Source organism: Ambystoma mexicanum, chromosome 7q, assembly GCF_040938575.1.
Source record: "Ambystoma mexicanum isolate Mex_15411 chromosome 7q, UKY_AmexF1_1, whole genome shotgun sequence".
NCBI lineage: Eukaryota > Metazoa > Chordata > Amphibia > Caudata > Ambystomatidae > Ambystoma > Ambystoma mexicanum.
Genome location: NC_090941.1, coordinates 486,288,398 through 486,308,581, shown reverse-complemented (window position 1 = coordinate 486,308,581; position 20,184 = coordinate 486,288,398). Strand labels below are relative to the sequence as shown.

General features: G+C 47.3%; 1 protein-coding gene across 1 annotated transcript in view; it reads right to left on the bottom strand.

Annotated features, from left to right (window-relative positions):
- The window catches only part of SPRYD7 (SPRY domain containing 7), a 503,469-nt gene extending 483,351 nt beyond the window's left edge, over positions 1-20,118 (bottom strand). The window contains exon 1 of the mRNA XM_069639108.1: positions 19,911-20,118. Within this exon, the coding sequence (XP_069495209.1) occupies positions 19,911-20,013 (103 nt within the window). The 5' untranslated portion in view covers positions 20,014-20,118. The remainder of the gene's footprint in view (positions 1-19,910) is intronic.
- Between the last annotated feature and the right edge of the window lie 66 nt (positions 20,119-20,184).

Below are 20,184 nucleotides of genomic sequence, written 5' to 3'. Positions count from 1 at the left end.
TGTTCAAACCTCCTGACATAGGATACTGGTGTGGAGAATTTTGGAACAAACATTGACACTAAACACTAATTCTAGTTGTAGAAGGTTTCATTCTGTCAGGCGAGCAAACCAGGAAAGGGACAAAATAGTAGTTAGTCCTGGCATGTTAGTATACCAGGAAAGAAGAAGATGATTTGAAGAACAGTGTTTTGTCGTAAAAAGGTGTGTTGGAAAGAACATGTTCACTTTATCAGCTTTTGATGAACTATTGCTTTACCAAAGGTGGTTGCTGTGCTATCCTGACACAAGGGTTTCCTTTGAAGAATAATTGTGATGTGCTAATAATTACTTGCCATTTTAAACAAAACAATTGCCGTTATGAACTTATGTTTTGTGGAAGAGACATTTACCAAGCAGGAGACTGGAGAACAACCGTTGTTTTGATATGTGATCAAGCATCAACGAAAAAGACATTTACTTTGCTAAGTGGAAGGACACAGTGAATGGAAAATACTTTTTGTGTTGCACTGAACTGAACTTTATTACATCAGAACTTTGATCCAGGGGAAGGGTGTTCAACCCTGGTCACAAGGCGTACTTTCTTAAAACCTTTGAGTTTTAGATGGTATGTTTGTTGAACTGAAGACAGTCAAACATTCACTGGAAAATTTGGTTGTGTGTATTAGTGTGAGGGTCAGAGACTTTTTTGACACTAGGGCATTTTTCTTTAGCTTTAGTTTGTGAGGCAGAGACATCCTTATTAGGTTAGGGAAAGATAAGAGTTTATCTCTGCCCTTTTTATTTAATAAAATGTTAACTCTGGAGAAAACTATACCTTTGTATCCGCCTCGCATTTTGTACCCTCACAATTAGCAGGTGAGCAATACAAATGTGGTGCTTACTTTCTAAGCTCTTTAATAGTACAGCAATTCCCAAAAGCCTGACAGGTCCTCTTAAAAGGGAGCAGTGATGTGTCTAGGCATTACCCTACTACCAGGGTCTGCAACCTGCAGCTCTACAGATGTTTTAGACTATGACTCCCATGATCCCTCATCATTGACTATGCTGGATAGAGATAATGGGATTTGGAGTCCAAAACCTCAGGAGAGCGATTAGTCTCAGAGTGCTACCATAGCGTTTCTCTAGAATGGCACAGTGGTATTCCAGTCCAAAATGGCTGTTGGTCTTTGAAGTGCTTATTCTGGCACACCTACTGGGGTGCCCCATATGCGACATAGTAAATCTGAGGTACCTTTTGGTGCCCCGATTGACTGTAAAAGAAGAGAAGCCAATCTGTAAAAGAAGAAATAGTAAGGGATGTGCAAAGCAGAGCTCATCTAGCACCACTGAGCACTGTAAGGTGAAGGAAGCAAACAACCCAAAAAGAAGTTTGTGCCTGCCGGCCTTTGCTCTTCACGAAATCAGATCTTCCCGGAAACCACCTCATTCATGCAGTGAATTGTCTTTCAAAAATATGCATAGAGAGGATTCAGAGGAGAATTCCCTTGGATTGGTATGGCAGCTACAGTAGCTGTTGGGCAATACCTGTGGAATCATGTGAGCAGGTGTTGTGACTTGTACCCCTGTGGACTCTCAGAAGAAACCTTGACCCAAAATATGCACTTGAGAAAGGAGATGGTACTGAACGAACAAGCTAGGAGATGCACTTCCAAATGGGGAAGACATTCAGAAATCTGCTACATGTCAGTAAATATTAATCAACCCTTCAGAATTTTCCAATCAGCTTTTGTCAATTGTACTACCAAAAACAAACTTGGGTACATGTAAACACAATTGTTTTTACTCAGAACATCTGGTTGGACCTTTAACATGTATACACCAATGCCCACTATAAGAAACATATTTATTTACACCACTTAAGACTGAATATCCATATATGGCCAGTTGGCTTATCAAAAGCAAGAACAGCTTTATGCATGTACAACACAAAAGGCAGGCAGTTTGTCACAAAAATACTTTGCATTTTTTACTTTATAAAGTATGAGGTGTAGAAAACAGTAGCCATTCTGGTTGTACACTACTGATAATGAGACTTGTCCGATTGTGGTGGAGAAAATAGTGTTTTCTGCAAAGGTTTGGGTTGAAATTAAAACCTGAATAATGTTTTTGGCCAAAAACGTCACTAAGAAAGGTATACAACAGGTGTTAAACCCATAAATCACTCATATTGATGACACAACCAATTACTGCATTACACATAGCTCAATCAACTTCAACTATTACAAAGGGCCTCACTGAGTGGAGTGCACATATTAAATAATGCAACTTAGCTAGCCTCCTCACTTAAAATTACAAAAGTTGAGCAGTAACACTTTTCATTCCTTGGTACTTTCGCTTACACCTACTCCAAGGTGAAATGCCAACATGTGAAAAAAACGGCTCGTCTGAAACTTAGAATTTAAGCATGATTGGTGAAGTATTGAGTACACACAGGTCAACATCTAAACACACTTTAAAAAAAACAAGTTTCCACTGGCACATAGCTCGAACATTCAAACCTTTGCCACGATAAACATTTTTACAAACAGTTTAACACTTTAATTTATCAAATACATTAAATCCTTCAATTTCAGGACTTAATTCAATAAAATACATCCAAAATACTAAATCATCAGTCTAAGGAGGAAAGATCGTGCAAATGTAGACTTTTTAAACTAATGCAATTGTGAAGTTTACATGGCGCCCGCTAAATAAAATGTCACACCAATGAGCTTGCATTTACCGTCCGGCTTGAAAATTTACCAGAAACGCAAAGCCTCTGATCATACAATCTCTTGCAATCTAACAACAAATGCTAAAGATTTTGTACTTCAGTAGCGATGTTACAAAGTTTACATATCTGGACAGCTTTTTCCAATTTGCTGCGGATTCCCAGTATCTCAACACATGTAGGCTTACATTTTTCCAAACTTATTTTTATTGGTTTTATATAAGCAATAATACATCGTGGCAATCTATAACATGCGCCGAATTCAGCGCTCGGTTGCTTGTTATCAAAGGAGACAGTAAATAAACAAGTCTATAGAGTCACAGTGGGGACGAAGGGGAAGGGAGGGACTGGGTAAGGGGACAGGGGAAGGAGGTTGAGGTTGACATTTGCAGTTCGACTTTGGATTGTGGCCATGAACCTTCAATAGTCAGCGTTGGCTCTCTCAGGAGGGAGGGGGAAGGTGTTAGGCAGACAGTCCCGGGCCCTTGTGCCTTCCCCCTGGATTCCCCTGGCTGTGAGTTGTGTCCTGCTCTTCCGACCTCCTCTTTAGTCTTGCTTGTCCATCCAAGGGAGAGTGGGAGGTCGTCTGGCCAGGCCTGGGTATTGCTGTGTGAAGTCCAGGAATGGGGCCCAGGTTTGGTAAAATGTGTCTGTTTCCAGACCGAAGGGCTGTGATTTTCTCGGCCGCTATAATGTCCCAACACTTCGCCCACCACATCTGGACTGCCGGTCCTTCTGGGTTTTTCCAGAGCCTGGCTATTGAAATTTTAGCTGCTGTTAGTAGATGGGCGCATAATTCTGCTATGATGCCCGACAGGGGGCATTGGCCCTCACCCCTTGCTCCCAGTATGACAATTCCTGGGTCCCATGGGATTGTGAGGCCGGTGATCGCTTTGACCTGGTCTAGCACAGAGTTCCAAAATTGGGTGACCTTGGGGCATGTCCATAGTAGGTGATACAGCGTGCCTTTGTCCGGACATCCTCTCCAGCAAAGCCGGGGGGGGGGCGGATTATGGGGTTACATTTATTGAGCGTCACCGGGGTTCGGTACCACCTGTAGCATACCTTGAATGCCCTCTCCTTGTTAGACACACATTTAGAGCTTCTGTGCACTCTGGCCCAAATGTGGCCCCACTCCTCTGGTTCAATGGCCCTCCCTATGTCTTTCTCCCATTTGTGCATGTACGGTTCCTTGCAGGCTGGATCGGTTCCATCTAGAAGCTTATAGAGGGTTGATATTCTTCCTTGGGAGGTGTCACTGTGAGGGTTCGCTCTAGGGCTGTAAGTTCTCTGCTTCCGTGTTTTTTCACAGCGCTGCTCGATAGCCAGTGCCTAAGCTGTGCATATCTGAACCTCTCCGTCTCCGGAACTTTGAATTTCACCTCGCAGGCTCCAAAGTCCAGGGGGCTTAGATTCTCGAAAAAGTCTTGGACCTTCTCTAGCCCTCCTCCTTTCCATCTATGAAAATGATTTGGGCTAGTACCTGGAGTGAAGTCCGAGTTCTTCCAGAACGGGGTGAGTGGGCCTGTTGTGGTTCTGCCTTTCCACAGTCGCGCTGCTTTCCTCCAGTTGAGAATCGTGTTTTCCGTTGCTGAAAGAGGTTCCGTGCTTGTTCGATCGCTGGGTCTCTTCCTATGCGGCAGTGAGTCTATCGGGACTGGGCTCCAGGCTTCCTCCAGGTCCAGCCAACAGGGTTTCAGAGTGACGGTGTTCCAAGCGAACACCTGCAAGAGCTGCGATGCAAGGATTTATCTTGCTACATTGGTGCCCCCAGGACTCACAGCGCCTGTCCTCGAAGCAGGATCCTCCTCCGAATTCGTGGCTTCTTTCCTTCCCATATATATTTCATGATGTTCTTTTGCAACTCCTTTACCGCTTGCTTCGGGATGTTTGCTGGCAAGGCTGAGCAGTGATAGAGCAGTCTGGGAATTAGGTTCATTTTCAGAGCTGGGATTCTCCCAAACCAAGAGATTTCCTGTTTACGCCAGCGTATCAAGTCACTTTTGAGTTCTTTGAACAGTGGAGGGAAGTTAGCTTTATATATTCTATTGGGTTTGACTGGTAGCTGGACCCCCAGATATGACAGATGCCCACTCGCCCAAGGGATTAGATGGTCGTTTTCCAGCCCTATTGTCAGGATCCACGGCAGGCTGATACTAATCACTGTGGACTTGGAGAGATTTACCTGGAATCCTGATGCCTCCCCAAATTCCTTCAGTTCCGACCACAGTGCATTCATGGACTCCTTCGGTTGGGCCATTGTTAGCAGGATATCGTCAGCGTATAGGGCAGCTTTGTAGACTTGGTCTTTGATTTACAGGCCGTGAATTGCCGAGTTATGGCGGATTCTGTTTGGGAATGGCTCCATGGAAAGTGCAAAAATGAGAGGGGATGCAGGCATCCTTGCCTCGTGCCTCTCGTTATCTTGATTATGTCTGATCTAGCCCCATTCATTCTGAGCCTGGTGGAGGGATGTTGGTAATTGGCTAGTGTCCATTTTATAAAATTTGGGCCGAACCCGTAGTGTCTTAGTGTTTCTTGGATATAGCCCCAATCTAGCATATCAAAGGCCTTATGTGCGTCGAGCGATAGGACCATAATTTCCAAGCCCTTCCTATTAGCGGATCCGATAATATTTATGGTTCTTGCTTACATGTAGTGTTTCTAGCCAGTCACTAACCCACAACTTTCTTTAACCTTGGAACGATTTTTTAAAAGGCAAATCTAAGTCTATATCCGCCTTGCCCAGCTCCTTTGTACATTCACGCATCCATCCCAACAAGGAACCTTCCAACCTCAGCTCCACTGACCGGTTATTTATAAAAAAAAAAAATATTAAAAGCAACAAAAAATAGGAAATTCTCAGTAGCCAGCAAACATTTTATGAAAAGGGAAAGCTTTTTCCAAAGTTCCATTCGTAGAGCAAAAGGAGCCCCAATTCAAATCGAAGTACTGACATAGGTATACTTTTTTTTTTGATAAACTTTATTTTCTATTTTCTTCTCAAGAGCATAGGTTATAAGCATGCTTAAGAAAACCTGTGTAATATCCCAAGCATTCCTCTTATAGTCCGAGTTCATTTCTTTATTACGTCAGTTCTCGAGTACTCCAAACCGTATTCCAAACCTAGAAAGTGCAACATCACAGTTCTTACAACATAGTCCTATTAACTCCTGTTGCTCTGTTGTGTATTGTCCTGTATCTCCGGGGGTTTCCCCTTTGTTTCCTTTTGCCCCCCCCTAGGTCTTTCCTCCCCCCATGGCCATCCCTGCTGGGTTCTGGGGCGTTTTTTTTTCCTTCTCTCTCTAATATATATATATTTTCTTTTTCAGAGGGTCCGTGGTTTATAGTAATGAGCTTCCCCGTCTCCGACAAAGTCTCTAAAAGGGGACCATATGGACAAGTATCTCTGGTATGTCTCTGTTCTTATGGCCGTTACTACCTTCTCCATTGCCATTACTCCCCATATCTTCACCCACCACCATGGTGTCGTCAGGCCCTCTTGTGTTTTCCACCGTGACATAGGTGTACATTTAAGGACAACAAATATTCTTATCCAAAAAACACCTTCTATTAGTTGCCAATTGACCCCTAAAAGGTCCAAAAGCATCTTTGATCCATAAACTAAAGTTGGGACTACTTTTTGCTTATGAAAAATGTAAACCGGACACACCGAGTATTGACTAAACCTCTTATGCAAGATCATCCTTTGGGAAGCTCAAACCTCTGGCTTTTGTCCAAGTTTGCTGATGTTGGGTGCATCGTCCCTTCGATCATTCAGACAAAAACCCAGGTAGTGGTATTCATTCACCACCTCTACGGGGGTATTGTCTAAATACCATTTAAATGTGGACTGTGGGAGCTTCTTTCTTCCCATTTACCCTCAGGAAGTTTGATTTAACTACGTTTACCTTTAGCCTATTCAGAGTGGCATACTGGTATAAAGCATCGAGCTGCCTCTGCAAGGCTATGGCTGTCTGGTCCAAAAGGACCAGATCATCAGCATATAAAAGCCATTGGATTGGGCTTAAGCCCAAACACAGAGGAAATGCTTGCACTTTCTCCAAACGGGGGCCCAATTCCGAAATAGACAATATAGGGGCCAACGGACACCCCCGTTTTTAACCTCAACAAGGTATACATCTGTTTGGAAAGATCCCACTGATAATTCAGTCGGACTCGTAAAGAGGTTTGGGTATACAAACTTTGGATTATTTCCAATAAATGTCTAGGACAGCCCCACTTTAAAAGATGATCTCAAAGTAGAACCCTGTCGACACTACTGAACACCGCTGACAATCAAAAGCCAAATGAAGCGGCACGTCCCTTAAAAATACTCTTTAAAAGCATTCAATAAAAAAACCATTTAGAGCAATACCAACTCCTTTCACAAATCCAGATTGGTTAATATCGTAAAACGCAAGGGAAATCCACTCTTCACTTGAGTTAATATCAAAGCTGCAAATATCTTACATGGCGGATCTAAAAGAGCGATTGGTTGATAATTCCTCTGGGCTTTCCTATCTCCGTTTTTAAAAATAGGTATTATAACTGCCCTTTTCCAAGATGGTGCCATTGGTCTTGTCCTTAATATTAAAAAAATAAAATAAATAAAACGACAACAGAACATTTGTCCAGTGGTCTGGATGAGCATTAAGCATGGCGTTTGAGAGCCAGTCAGGAACCGGGGATCTTGAACTGCTCGATTTCATAACCATATTTAAGACGTCCTCCATCAAAATTAGGAGGCAATTCAGCTCTTAAAAAGGAATACTAGGATTTGGTTTCCATGGTTACCAGCCTTATATAAATTGCCAAAAAAGTCCGTCCACACCTGGTCTGATATCGGATTTGTCTGAAGAGCTGTCTGCGGGTTGTCAACTTGTGTAAGCAGTTTCCAGATGGCCCCCGATTTCTTTAGCAAGTCCCCTCCTGTATATCGGGTGAATGAGTAGTAGTAGCAGTTTCAGGCAGATCGCACAGCTGACAGGAAAAGACATCTGCACAGTTACCAAATACCCTCTGAAGTACTATAGGGGAACATAGGAATCGTTTGTCTTTTGCAGCTGCACACCCACAACCCTACACAGAGCAGAGGTGGTCTTGGGAGGGCTTAAAAAACAATACCATAATTAACACCCATCTTTAGCGATACAATTTAAGATCAGTGTTGCGGGTCTCTGCACAAACTATTAAATACGTTGTGAAGAGACTGCAGGCAAGGGCTGAAGTGGGTTTGATAGCCAAATATGAATAGGAAAGGAGGATAAATGACAACCAGAACAAAACAAAAAAATATAATAATAAAAGGAGGACAGTAGGAGAAAACAAATGAGAGAAGGTAAGACAGTGAAAAACTGTGCGAAAGAACTAAAACGAAAGAAAAAATAAAGCAAAACAAAGAAATGGAAAGAAAATGTTAATTATGGAAGACGCCAAGAAGAAAGTACGAGAGAGGCAACAGGAGAAAGTGGGAGGTCAGAGGAGGTGAGAATGAACGGGAAAGATGAAAATGAAGGGGTCTAGGAGAAGATTCAGACTGGAGACACTGGAAGAAATGGAAATTGAGCAAGCAAAAAGTATGCTTGGAAATCAGAGAATGAGTTATAGCTGAAAAACCGGGAGCAATGTAAATTTGGGAATATAAAGAAGGATTAAATAAATATGTGGCAAGAAGATTAATGCAGTTATTAATGAGTTAGGGAGACCAGATTTTTCAAATAACAAAAACAAGGAAAGGGCCACCAATATAAAAGTAGGCCTACCATTTCAAAATGACGACACCCCACTTCAATTGCCTACTCTTCAGTGGGGTTAGCAGCTGGGGATGGTTACGTGGGGTTGGGGGCAGGGACCCCAGGCCTTTCCCCTGGACATATACAGCAGGATGCCTGTGACTGCAAGCATGCTTAACACAATTGAGCTTTTGCTCCAATTGATGTTACAGGCCTGTCTAGGGACAGAAGAACAAATCAAAACCGTTTTTGTTTAAATTTGCTTACTTTGAATTGCCGCTGCAGACATTGACTAAAGTAAGCTATTGTATCAAGATGAAGAAAATAAAATGCAAAGTAAGCACACACAACTCAGTGTACATTAAATTGAGCAAGTCAAAATGTCTTGTTGACGAAAAGGTCTTCCTAAAAATCATACCATGTCCTCCTCATATGAATCAAAGATCTCTACATGAATACACTGAATTGAAACGCAAATCTTTCTGGTTCGGAGCGCATACGAATATTGGAAATGCTGCATAAGCTGGGGAGCAAAGATGGCACCTATGCATGTACAACACAAACCCTCCCCAGATGTGTTTGTACTAATGATTGGCCGAGACTGTTGGCGATAAACGGCTGTGGATTTTATTGCACGATACATAAGTCATAAAACATGTTTGTAATTTTATTAATAAAATGTACTCATGTATAACAAAGTTGTACTTTTGGGCACATGGGCCAATGTGCTCCTCCTGGCCTGTGCCGCTATCTTGTTCCCATGACTGTGTGACAACATGCGTCGTCTTGTCTTTTTCCCATTGTATGCTTCTTGCTTCCTTCTTCTTTAGGGGTGGGAGGGATTGGGTGAAAAAAAAAACAGTCCCTTGCATTCGCGGGAATACTTTGTTTGCACTCCGTTCAGAGTGCAAATCAGGCTGGAGAGCAGCTCCCCTTGGCCCTCCTTATATTCGTAAAACATGGCCTGAGCCCATGCATATTGCAATAGCTTGGGTGCCCATGACGGCCAGCTGGCGCCAACGGTCATTTGCACCCCTGTGTTCTCTTTTGTATCCCTTTCTTCTTTTGTTTGTTCTCATCTCCTTTTACTTCCGCCCTGTTGCTAACTGCTACTCCCCCCCAGGCTCTGTGTTGCCACCCTTCCTTTTCTTGCACTCTGGTGTAAAGACTATTCCGGTCTCCGTGTTACATTGCTGTCTGCTCTGTCTTCAAACTATGCGAGCAGAGGGGGGCGGACGGAAGGGAGTGGAGGGGGAGGGAGACGATTCCCTTCCCTTGCTTACTGTAATTATTATTATATTTTTGCACGTACCACATTTGCCCCTTTGCCCCAGTTTATGTGCTCTCCAGCTGCATTAGCTTCCCCATTCCGCGGCAGTGGTCATTACCTCCACGTCCTTCTTCCCAGTACTTTTGAGGTTCCCGACCGCCATCTCGCAAATCCATTCCATCTTTTAACCAACACCCATTCCTCTCCCACCCCTCTAGAGAGTACAATACTCCCCCACTACCGCAACATGTTAGTTTTTCTTTTCCTGCCTACCTGTCAGGATCTTCGGTGGGTGGCTGGGCCACCTGCTGCTCCGTAGATTCCACTCCCTGCCGGGCTTGGAGGGGCACCTCCATGTTCCGCTGCTCCCTACACAGCTTCGGGGGGCATGGGGGTTGGTACATTAGTCTCCCAGACCCTTTTGCTGATCGAGGAGCCTGGTCGAGCGTGCTCTTGTCCTGGTGGTCCTGCTAGACGGTCTAGCCAGGATAGCATCCGCTTCATTTAGCCCGGGATGGAGAGTCACTCGAGTCTGGGCGGCAGGGAGTGTGGGCTGGAGCCCCTCTGCTTTCCTTGCACGAGTTAGCGGGAGGCGCTACGGTTAGGTGCGGGTCCTGTTTTTATTTTATTTTTTTCGGCAGGGAGGCTGGGGTGGGGTTTCGGGGTGCGTGGGCCTCGCAGGGGTGCGGGCTAGGCCTGGTGTCTCTGTGAGGTTCCCGTTTTGTTTTCCAAAATAAATGATAGGACCTTGATCAAACACACTGCGCAGTGTCGCAAGCGTTTGGTGCTGGGGAGGCTTGTATTTTTTTCACTACACCAGCGTGCCTGCCAATTTCATTGTTGAGGGCTGGTGCACGTCCTACAGCTGCCTGACTGGGTCAGCTGGTCATGTGGCTTGGCCAGGTGTGGCCAGAATGTGCGCTGTCCGAATTGGAAATTAGGTGCACCTGTGCGATATTTGCTGCCTTGTACTGAAGTGGGCTCTGTGGGGTTCTGTCTTTTCCTGTGCTGGTGCTCTGCTTTTGAGGTGGTCTTGTTGGTTTCCGCTGCCGACTTTCTGGAGTTTTTGCTGTTGGTTTGCTGATGTTCTTGTGCTGTCTTGTTGAAGCAGACTGCCATGGTTCCTGGCAAGAGGTGGTGTACATTTAAACATATTCAAGTGGAGGGTGACACAGCAAGCTCTCGGTCTTCCTCTTCAGGCTCTGACCAGCATACCTCCTTGAAGCATAATAGGGCTCTAGCTCTCGGATAAGCTGCAGGTCCGCATTTGCTGGATGTCCATCAGGAGGGAGGACGGTGTGAGGAAGAAGTCTGAGCAGTCATTGGATTCTTCCTCCTCTGATGTGGAGTCCTCCTTGTCTTCTGTGATGCTGGGCTGTGCGGAGGATCCTAAAGGGATGTGTCTGGATAAAGAGGCACTGACTGCTGTGTTGGTGCAGGTGGCAGAATACATGAAGCTTTATCCCTTACATGAGTAGGACAGTGAACTTTTGCAGGGGCTTCAGGTGTATACTATCCTGTCTCACCTGGTGGGTCACTCGTCGATTGGCGGCTAAGGTGGTGGCCGTCCAGGATCCAGTAGACAAAAAAGTGGATTCGACCCTGGGATGCACATGTCCCGCCTCCTACACGTCCGAGACTGCTTTGGATGGCTTTCACATGTTTTGCTCACCTTGTGGGGAAGGAACGGACTGTGCTCCCCTGTTGCAGGCTACACAGTCTCAGGTGGAGCACCTGTCGGGTTTGGCATATGATGGGGTTTGTGCTGCCGGGTTGACCATGGGGGCTGCGGTCTCGGGCCACCATCACTTGCACCTCTGAGACTGGCATTCTGATGGGCATCAGAAGGCTGGTGGTCTTGAAGATTTCATTTGAAGGCAAGATGTTCTTTAGAGACTCTATGAAGGACAGGGTGCATTGTGTGTTCAAAGCAGATAAGCACTCTGACAAGCTTCATCAATGCTCTTAGGTGAAGCCCAGGGCTGGGGTTTCTGGTGGCCGTAAAATGTTTGAGTCATGCTGTGTCCAGGGGGAGTTTTCGGAAGCCTCCTGCTGGAAATAGGTCTAAAAAAGGTCCACCAAAATCTGGAAAAATCTTTGTTCCTTTACCTTTGAAAAGGTCACGACGCAAAGTGTGTTGGGCCTAGCTCTGGTGGTTCTGGCCGGCTTGGAAGGCTGTATCTGCTGACCTGTGGGTGAACCAGATTGCTTGGTGGGGACACTGGATGGTATTCATCTAACCTCCTCTGTGCTCAGGGGCATTGGCGATGTAGCTTCTCAGGAGGGTGGAGTGTGCTCTGGCCATGACCCAGAGTGTCCTGGAACTATTGGTGAAAGGAGTAATCCAGGTAGTTCCATGGAAGGAGAGGGCTATTGAGTTCTACTTTGTTATATTTGTGGTGCCCAACCTGAATGTCAAGTTCCATCTAATCGTGGACCTACAGAGGATGAACAAGTTTGTGCAGACTCTGAGTTTCAATCTGCAGATCATCATCCCATTGGACTTTTGACATCCTTGGATCTCCAAACTTTCACGTTGCCAGTCGGAGGCTGCATCAGAAGGAACTGCGATTTCTCTATCTGTGCAAGCCTTTCCAGCTTGGCCCCTTCCATTCAGCCTAACGACGGCTCCCAGGGTATTTACAAAAAGTATTGGGTGCAGTGGTGCCGCTCCTTCATGCCAAGGGGATGCAGGGTTTTCCTCCATGTCCTGCCACCAGGGGTTTGGAGAGTGGATGCCTTGACACTGGACTGGCTGCAAGGGCTTTTTTATGCACTTCTTCCAATCCAGCTCCTTCCCAGGGTGCTGCTCAAGGTTCGGGATTCAGGGTCAGAGGTGCTTCTGGTGGCACCAATGTGGTCAAGGCGCTTTTGGTACCCTCGACTTCACGATCTGGCTGTGGCTCAGGCATGGTTTCTGCCCTCGTTCCTGTGCCCGCCGTGGATGGGGCTAGGTCCTTCTGCCTCTCGGATTGCAAATTGGGCGAGGTTAGGAATTGGAGTGACAGCATCATTAAGCAAGACACAGACGAGACTCAAGTTCAAACTAAAAGAATGTATTAACTCAAAAGTCAGGATGAAGGCCTAAATTACCCTATGCTAAGGTGGCATTTCCCTACCTGAGCAAAACAAAGGAAAGTCTGAATGTTCAGCTTAAGTCCGTTTCTGTCCATAACCTATCCTTGCCCTCACAACTAAAGCTAAACCATGTGTAGGGATGTCAATAACATGATGTATGGTGATAGTTCTGAGTTTATTCCAGCTCATAGCTTCCTTTTCCACTTCCCTTCTCCAAGTTCAAGAAAGTTCCACAAATGTCTCTGGATTACCGTTCCTAAGTTCCAAACAAATACACAAATCCTTGGGGTTCCCTTCTCCAAGTTCAATGCACTTGGGTCTGATAGTTCCACAATTCCTTGCAGTTTCACATAAATGGGGATTGAGGATTCTGTCCTCAATACAACATCAAAGTTCAGCAAGTCTCAGGATTCCCTTCCCCAAGACTTGCCAGCCTCTGATTGAACTCTGTCTCTCAGTGTTCAAAACAAGGTGATGTCTGGATCTACATAATAACACTTTCAACTTATTTTCTGGTTTGCCTAAACAAGGTCTTTAGCTTCCACAGTTGAGGGTTCCCTGGTCCAGGCGCAGCTGTCAGACCATACGTTCTACCCATTACAGGTCACGCAACCAGGAACCATAAGCCTATTTTTTCAGATTCTTTATACAGTTTCAACAGGCGAAACACATGAGCAGTAAAGATAACCCTATCTCCACCCCTCCTCCCCTTTTCCCCCTTTTCAGGGTCGATATAAGCGTCTGTCTGGAAGTGGTCGCTGCCTGGCATCCCAACTAGTATAAATCAAACTGTTTTAGGCACTGGGGGAACCACTGGGCTCTGTAATCTTACCTTTGGAATGCAACACTTCCCTCCAGTCTCTAGTAAAATGAGGTAAGTTATTGTTCATTGCATATCTTGCCCATCCCAGAGCCACGAGGTCCCATACCTTACAGAGCCTCCTTATTGTCCTCTCCCAGCTTCCCATGTAGGGCTATGTTGCTCTGGGTGTGGCCTCATCCAGGATTATATAGGAGGTTCCATATGAGGCCCTTTGACCCATTGTGCATTGTGAGAAATGTTTCAAAGAAGGTAAGCTGGTGGGTAGTCGCTGCCTTTAACTCTGTTTTGGAGCCAGTGCTGTATCTGAAAATACTACAATCTTTCATTCTCTCCCACCCAGAAGCATTGCTTGCACTCGATAAAGGGTCTAATGGTTGGGCCCTGAAACATATCCCGTAGCCAGAGACATCCTCCTTTCTGCCAATGTGTAAATTACCCCGGTTCTGTTCCCGGGGAAAAGTCCAGATTTTTAAGTATGGGGTGAATGGGGATGGGAAGGTCATGCTCCCGTACTTCCCAGCCAGTTTGTCCCATGGGTCTGCCACTAATCTCACTATGACACTCAAGAACATGTGCCTTGGCATGTGCTGGTGCGGCAGCCACAGTACTTCCCTCAAGTTATGCCTTACCATGCCCCAGTCCATAGCCACCCACCGTTTCCCCTGGAGTCCCAAAACCCATTCCCATGTAATCCACAGTTGTGATGCCCCATAGTACACTTGGAAATTAGGGAGCGCCATCCCTTCCTCCCTCCCTCCTTGGGGACGTCAGCACGGAACGACTAATCCTTGGCCTCTTGCGTTCCTATATAAAATTAACTGTGATTTTCCCTAACTCTCTGAAGAAGCTATTAGGGACCGCAAACAGGATGGCTTGGAAGAGGTAAAGCAGTCAGCGGAGCGTCACTGCTGCCATTCTGCCCAATCCATGAGATCCTAAGGCGCTTCCACTTTTGGAGATCCGCTTTACTAGATAGCAGCATGGGTGGGTAATTAGCTGCATACCAACCGGTGAGCAGAGTCATCATCCGGGTTTCCAAATAACTGATTCCCCATGGCTCCATATGAACAATGAGGAGGCCTTCAACTCTGCCACTTTCCTTGCTCTCACCGTAAGATTCAGTAATTCGGACTTGGTTATGTTAATCTTGAGGCCTGAAACCGCCACAAAGTCCGATAGTATCCCCTTACATGCCCTAAATGACTACCTGCCTCGTGAGAGGAGCAGATCGTCTGCGAAAGCGGCTACTTTATGTTGGGTGCCACCGAAAGTGCACCTCACCAGGCTCGCGCAGTGACTGCAGAAGTAGAGCCAGGTAGCTTGCGTACAGCGGGGGGCACTCCCGCTTGGTCCCTGTATAGCTGGATCGCCCAGGATAGGGACCCATTAATGAGGAGGCACATCACGGGTGTGTTTTAGTTGGCCTTAACCATTTGTAAAAGTCCCTTCCCAAGCCCATCCTATCACTTTGAACAGGAAAGACCACTCCACTCGGTCGAAGGCCTTCTCGGCATCAAGTGATAGGAGGACTGAGGGAGTTGAGGTTTTGTGTGCTTTCTCCATTAGCTGTATCACGCGTCTTATGTTATCGAACGTCTGCAGCTCGTGTCCAAATCATGCCTGGTCCTGGTGAATCAGACTTGTTGTTGGCCAGAATTTTAATATATATTTTGGGGTCCACATTGGGGGGCATGGGGAGTGATTTTCGCCTCCTCTATGAGTGCTGACATTCTACCGGTTTCACGAAAATAATTATTCAGTGAGGTGCAGGACTAAGACTCTCGCGAATGCCCCATAGTATGCCACCAAAGCCATCCGGCCAGGGTGCTTTCTTGGGGGAAGGGCTGCTATAACCCACCCTCTTCTGCCATGATCTTCTGCCCCAATGCTTGCTTCACGAACCTCTGCTCCCACCAAGCGCAGGTGGATTTTGGGGGAATCTTGTTGTGCAGGAAGTCTGTCTGTAACTAATACGCCATGCTCTGGGACGAGTACAGATCCACGTAGTAGCTGGCAAAGCAATCCTGAATTTCCTACATGAGGGAGTGGTTATAGCAGTGATGGTGTCGCTACCCTCTGCTCCCCTCAGAAACAGCGCCAGGAGCAAATCCACCTTATTGGCATGCGCATAGTACTGCTGGTGGACAAATCGCAATGACCTCTTTGACCCCCTTAGTTGTCAGGACATTGAGCTGACCCACCGCCTGGCAGTATGCCTTCATTGTCCTCCTGGAGGGGCCCACGCCTGCTCATTTTCTGTTCTCTTCCACCTCAGCCTCCAGCTGGGACTCAAGCACCCTCGTCTGCTTTTACCTCTGTGCCTTTGCTGCTATAAATTCACCCCCAATTGTGGCTTTAAATGCAATGAATGCTCTCCCCTGTGTCTGCGGCATTGTTGATATCGTAGAAGGCCCTGATCTTATCCTCCAGTTCCCCCCTCACGACTGGGACCCGCAACAACCCAGTTACCTCCAACCCCAGATCCCCAGCCGGGACCCTGGTAGGCACAGCTCCATCGTGACCACTAAATTGTCTGCTATGCCAAGTGGGCCCGTCACCTCAATGTCCTCAACTGCTACAACCAGGGGGTGAGGGGGAGGTCGGGGGGGGGGGGGGGGCACACCCACACACAATCGATGCAGGATTGTGTTCCATGTACTTTGCAAATGAAAGTAAACCCTTCCCTGTCGCCATTCACCTCCTGTAGTCCCAGGGCTTCAAACCTATCCTGTAGTGGGCCACCGGCCTCCGTAAGAGTTGCTCCCCGAGTTTCTGTCGAGCTCCCGGGACCAGGCCAGGTTAAAGTCGCCCATTAGAATTATGTGACCTTTCGCGACCCCCTCAAGAGGATTTAGTTCCCTCGGGAAAGCTTCCTGCAATGAATAAGGTGCATATATTAAGGCCAGAATGTATGTGACCCCCGTGTATTCCCCCACTACTATTAGAAATCTGTCTTCTCTATCCGCCTTAAGGTCCATTATCCTGAGATCCATCCCATTGCAAATAGCCAGTGCCACCCCACTTTTCTTAGTCGGCTGGAGGCATGAAAGAATTCAAGAATAGCCCTGTAGTTTGAGTTTTGCCTAATCTTTCCTCAAGAGATGGGGCTCCTGTATGGCCAGTATATCTGGGCCCGATTTCCAAGTGAACTGCTATTGTTTTTCCTCTTGAGCGGCGAGGTAAGCCCCCTTACATTGTGTGTGGACCATTTGAATTGTTATTCTTCTTTCGTGTCCCCTTCCCTTCTCTCCCCATTGTACCTCCCCCTCTCTCCATGACCAGCTGCACCCTCATCTGCCCTCTCACCCCATTCTCCTGATTCTCCCCTCCCCCTGCTGTTGGGCCCCTTCCACACCCCCGATGGCCATGGACCCAACCTTCTGGTGCCCTCCCACCCTTCCCCTTGTGTCTTCCCCCCAATCCATTCCCCCTACCCCTCAACTCCGGGATGCCCCCCAAACTCATAGCGCTAAACCCCCCCTCCACCCCCCGGCGTCTCTGTACTAACTGAAACGAAGATGAAGTGTCCTCCTGCGCTCCCACAGCCCAAAATCCTACATTCATAATCCACCCCCCCCCATTCCCATGAGCAGATCTTCAGGTGTAGGCCTCTATCCTTGCTGTTAGCCATCAACCGGTTTACCCCCTCCAGCTCCCTCCCAGTCCTTGGATGCAGGCCCCACAAGGTGGCTCTTCTCCTGCGTCGTTCTCCTACTGTTGCCCATTCCTATGGTCGGGCCTCATGCAATTCTCCTGCTGGGGAGGGTGGTCGTCCTGGAGGCTCTGGCTTACGTCTAGATGCAGGAGGTTGGCCCCCCTACTGCATCGATGTAATACGCTTTTGGACCCCCTCCCATTCAAACACAAGTCCAAAGGGGAATGTGCATTTATAAAGGATTCCCCTGCAGGCCAGCTCATTTACCACCAGGCCCATCTGCCTTCTCTTGTGCTGCCTGCCAAATCCAGGAACAAGGAGATTAATGTTCCTTGATATAGCACTGGTTCCTTCACCCTTGCCACTTGCAGGACCTGCTTCTTTCTAAGCATAGTGCAAAAAGGCCGCCAAGACATCCTTTGGCCCATCACTGGTGCCCCTTGCCCTTCTACCTGTTCTGCAGATCCTATCTAGCTCGATCTCCCCCGGGCTCGTATCTGCCAGGATGTCCGCAAAGATCTGCCGGACCTCCCCATTCAAGTCATTGTCAGTGACTGTCTCCGGAAGGTTTTTCCTCCTTATGTTGCTCCTCCCTGATCTATTCTCCATGTCTTCCATCTGCAACTCTAGATTTTGCGTAGCCACGTTGAGCCACTATATGGCCTCACTATGCGCTGTTGTGTTCTTGTTCACTCCCGGAGGCCCCTTTCGAGGAGGTCCATCCTCTTCCCCCAGCTGGCCGACCTCCTGCCTTATTTCTGCCAAAGCCGTGATGAGGTCCGTCCTCATTCATTGGAATTGGTCCTTGAAGGCCTTTGTGAGCAACGTTTGGAGGGTCATTAAATAAATGTGGAGATCCTGCCGTAAAAATGGACGCCCTATGCCCTGCCATGTCTTGGGCCCCTTTAGACGCTTCCCCCCTCACTCGGAACAGCCCATAAGGTGGGGATAGTGCCCAGCGCATCCCCCGCAGCTGGTGCCTGCTTGGAGGCCTTCGCCTTAGCCTATTACATCCACCCGCTTCCCCTGGTATCTAGACCTCTGGCGATCTTCTACAGTGGAGGGTCCGTTAGGGGTTGTTCCTTGAGTAGTTGTATATGCCCCTTCCATAGCTGCTTGTGTGCTCGTTATCTCACCTCAGTTCCCGGAGCCTGCAGGGAGGTGCCCCACGAGCAGTCCTACAAAAGGCCCCTCCACTCACACCCCTTGACCGAGCCGGTCACCTTCTCCCTCCGGGCGCTGCTAATTACAAGTCTACTTGTGGTACTTCGGGGGCACAACCGCACCTGCAGCTGGTAGCTTTATCAGTCTGAGCCCCTTCCCTGTGAGGGGCACACTCCCCCCCCCCAGAGGGAGGGGAAGGCCACGGGGCCAGGCACACTCATCACCCGCCGCCTCCTCACCTTGGGTTGCTGGGGCCCAATGGGAGCCCATCCAGTCGCGTTTCTTGGCCCCGGGGGCCTGACCTCCTCTCCTAATCACTGTAGCAGCACCGGAGCCTCCCACTTATCTGGCAGCACTAGGTGCCTCGTAGCAGCAGTTCTCTAGGCCACTGCTCCCTTCAGGAGCCTCCTCCACCTAGCTCCTGCCGGGTGGCCCTGTGTGCTGCCTTTTCTCCCCAATGTGCTGCTGTGCAGGGGGATGAGGTAGTCTATGGGGGCCTCCTGTTAGCAACCGCCTTGAATCAGGGCTACGAGCCTATCCTCTCCGGCCCACCTGCTTTACTGTGTGCTGCCAGGGCCTGCTTTGCCATTTGCCACCTGACCACCCCTGAGAGGGAGCTCAAAATTACAATATATACAGTTGGTATACAGTTGGATACATTGCACCAACTGTATATATTGTAATTTATTTATAATTTGCTTGTCATTTTTGTATAACTGTAGCCTCTGATGAAGAGCTGTACGCAGCTTGAAACACGTCAGGCGTTTTTCCATACCTCTAATAGGCGTTTTTCCATACCTCTAATAAATTCCAATTCCTTGGCGCAGAGAGACTGGGACCTCCATTGTTCTTCATAACTTACCTCCTGGATTTATACTGGCAGTATACCCACACCACCCATACTCCTGCAGCCTTGGTGTTTGATCTAATTGTTATACAAGCGCTGTGGACCTGTGACTTCATCTGCCATAACCTCGTTTTTTGTAATTTTTTTGAAAGCATGATTTGAAAAGGCCAGTAGAATAGAGGTTAACTTTCAGAACTTTGTTTTGCCCGGAGTGCAATGTAGTGAGAAGCAAGAAATATGGACAGCCTCGTATATAAACAAGAAGCTGTCATACGTTAACACACAATTAAAGAAAACGAGGCAAGACAACAAATGGGGACCAAAGGAAATAACGATATTAAACAAAAAGGTTAACATGTTCAACCAGTCCAGCGAGAGAAGATAACTCGTAATAACAAAATATTTCTGACACTACTAGGAACAGAAAACGAGTAGGGCAGCAGACAAGCGATGGGAGATATCGTGGTGTTTTGGGATTATACAAAAAACGAAATATTGTGAAACGGGATGACCCTGGTATTAAACTGTGCGACTTGATCGGGTGGTTAGTATATTTGCCCAGCATAGGGAGAATGAGGGGGTGGAACCGTGGAAGCCTGGCTGATCGAGAAGACCTGACAGTTCTCACCCATGTGCTGCGTATCCAGCTGCACCGCCGGCATCTCCTTGAGCGGAATGTGACCCGGGCCACCATCTCCACACCATCTAAAGCAGCATAACACAGACGCCATTGAGAGTTGAAAGTGCCCAGACAGAGCAGACTCATCTACTACTAGTACTGGCACTGATAGTTCTCGACGTCTTGCGCGTGCGCGAGCTCTTGCTCACCCAGGAATCGCGTGCAGGAACAGAAGCCATTTAAAAACGTCGTTGACTTGCTTTCGAGAACAGCGGAGGCTATT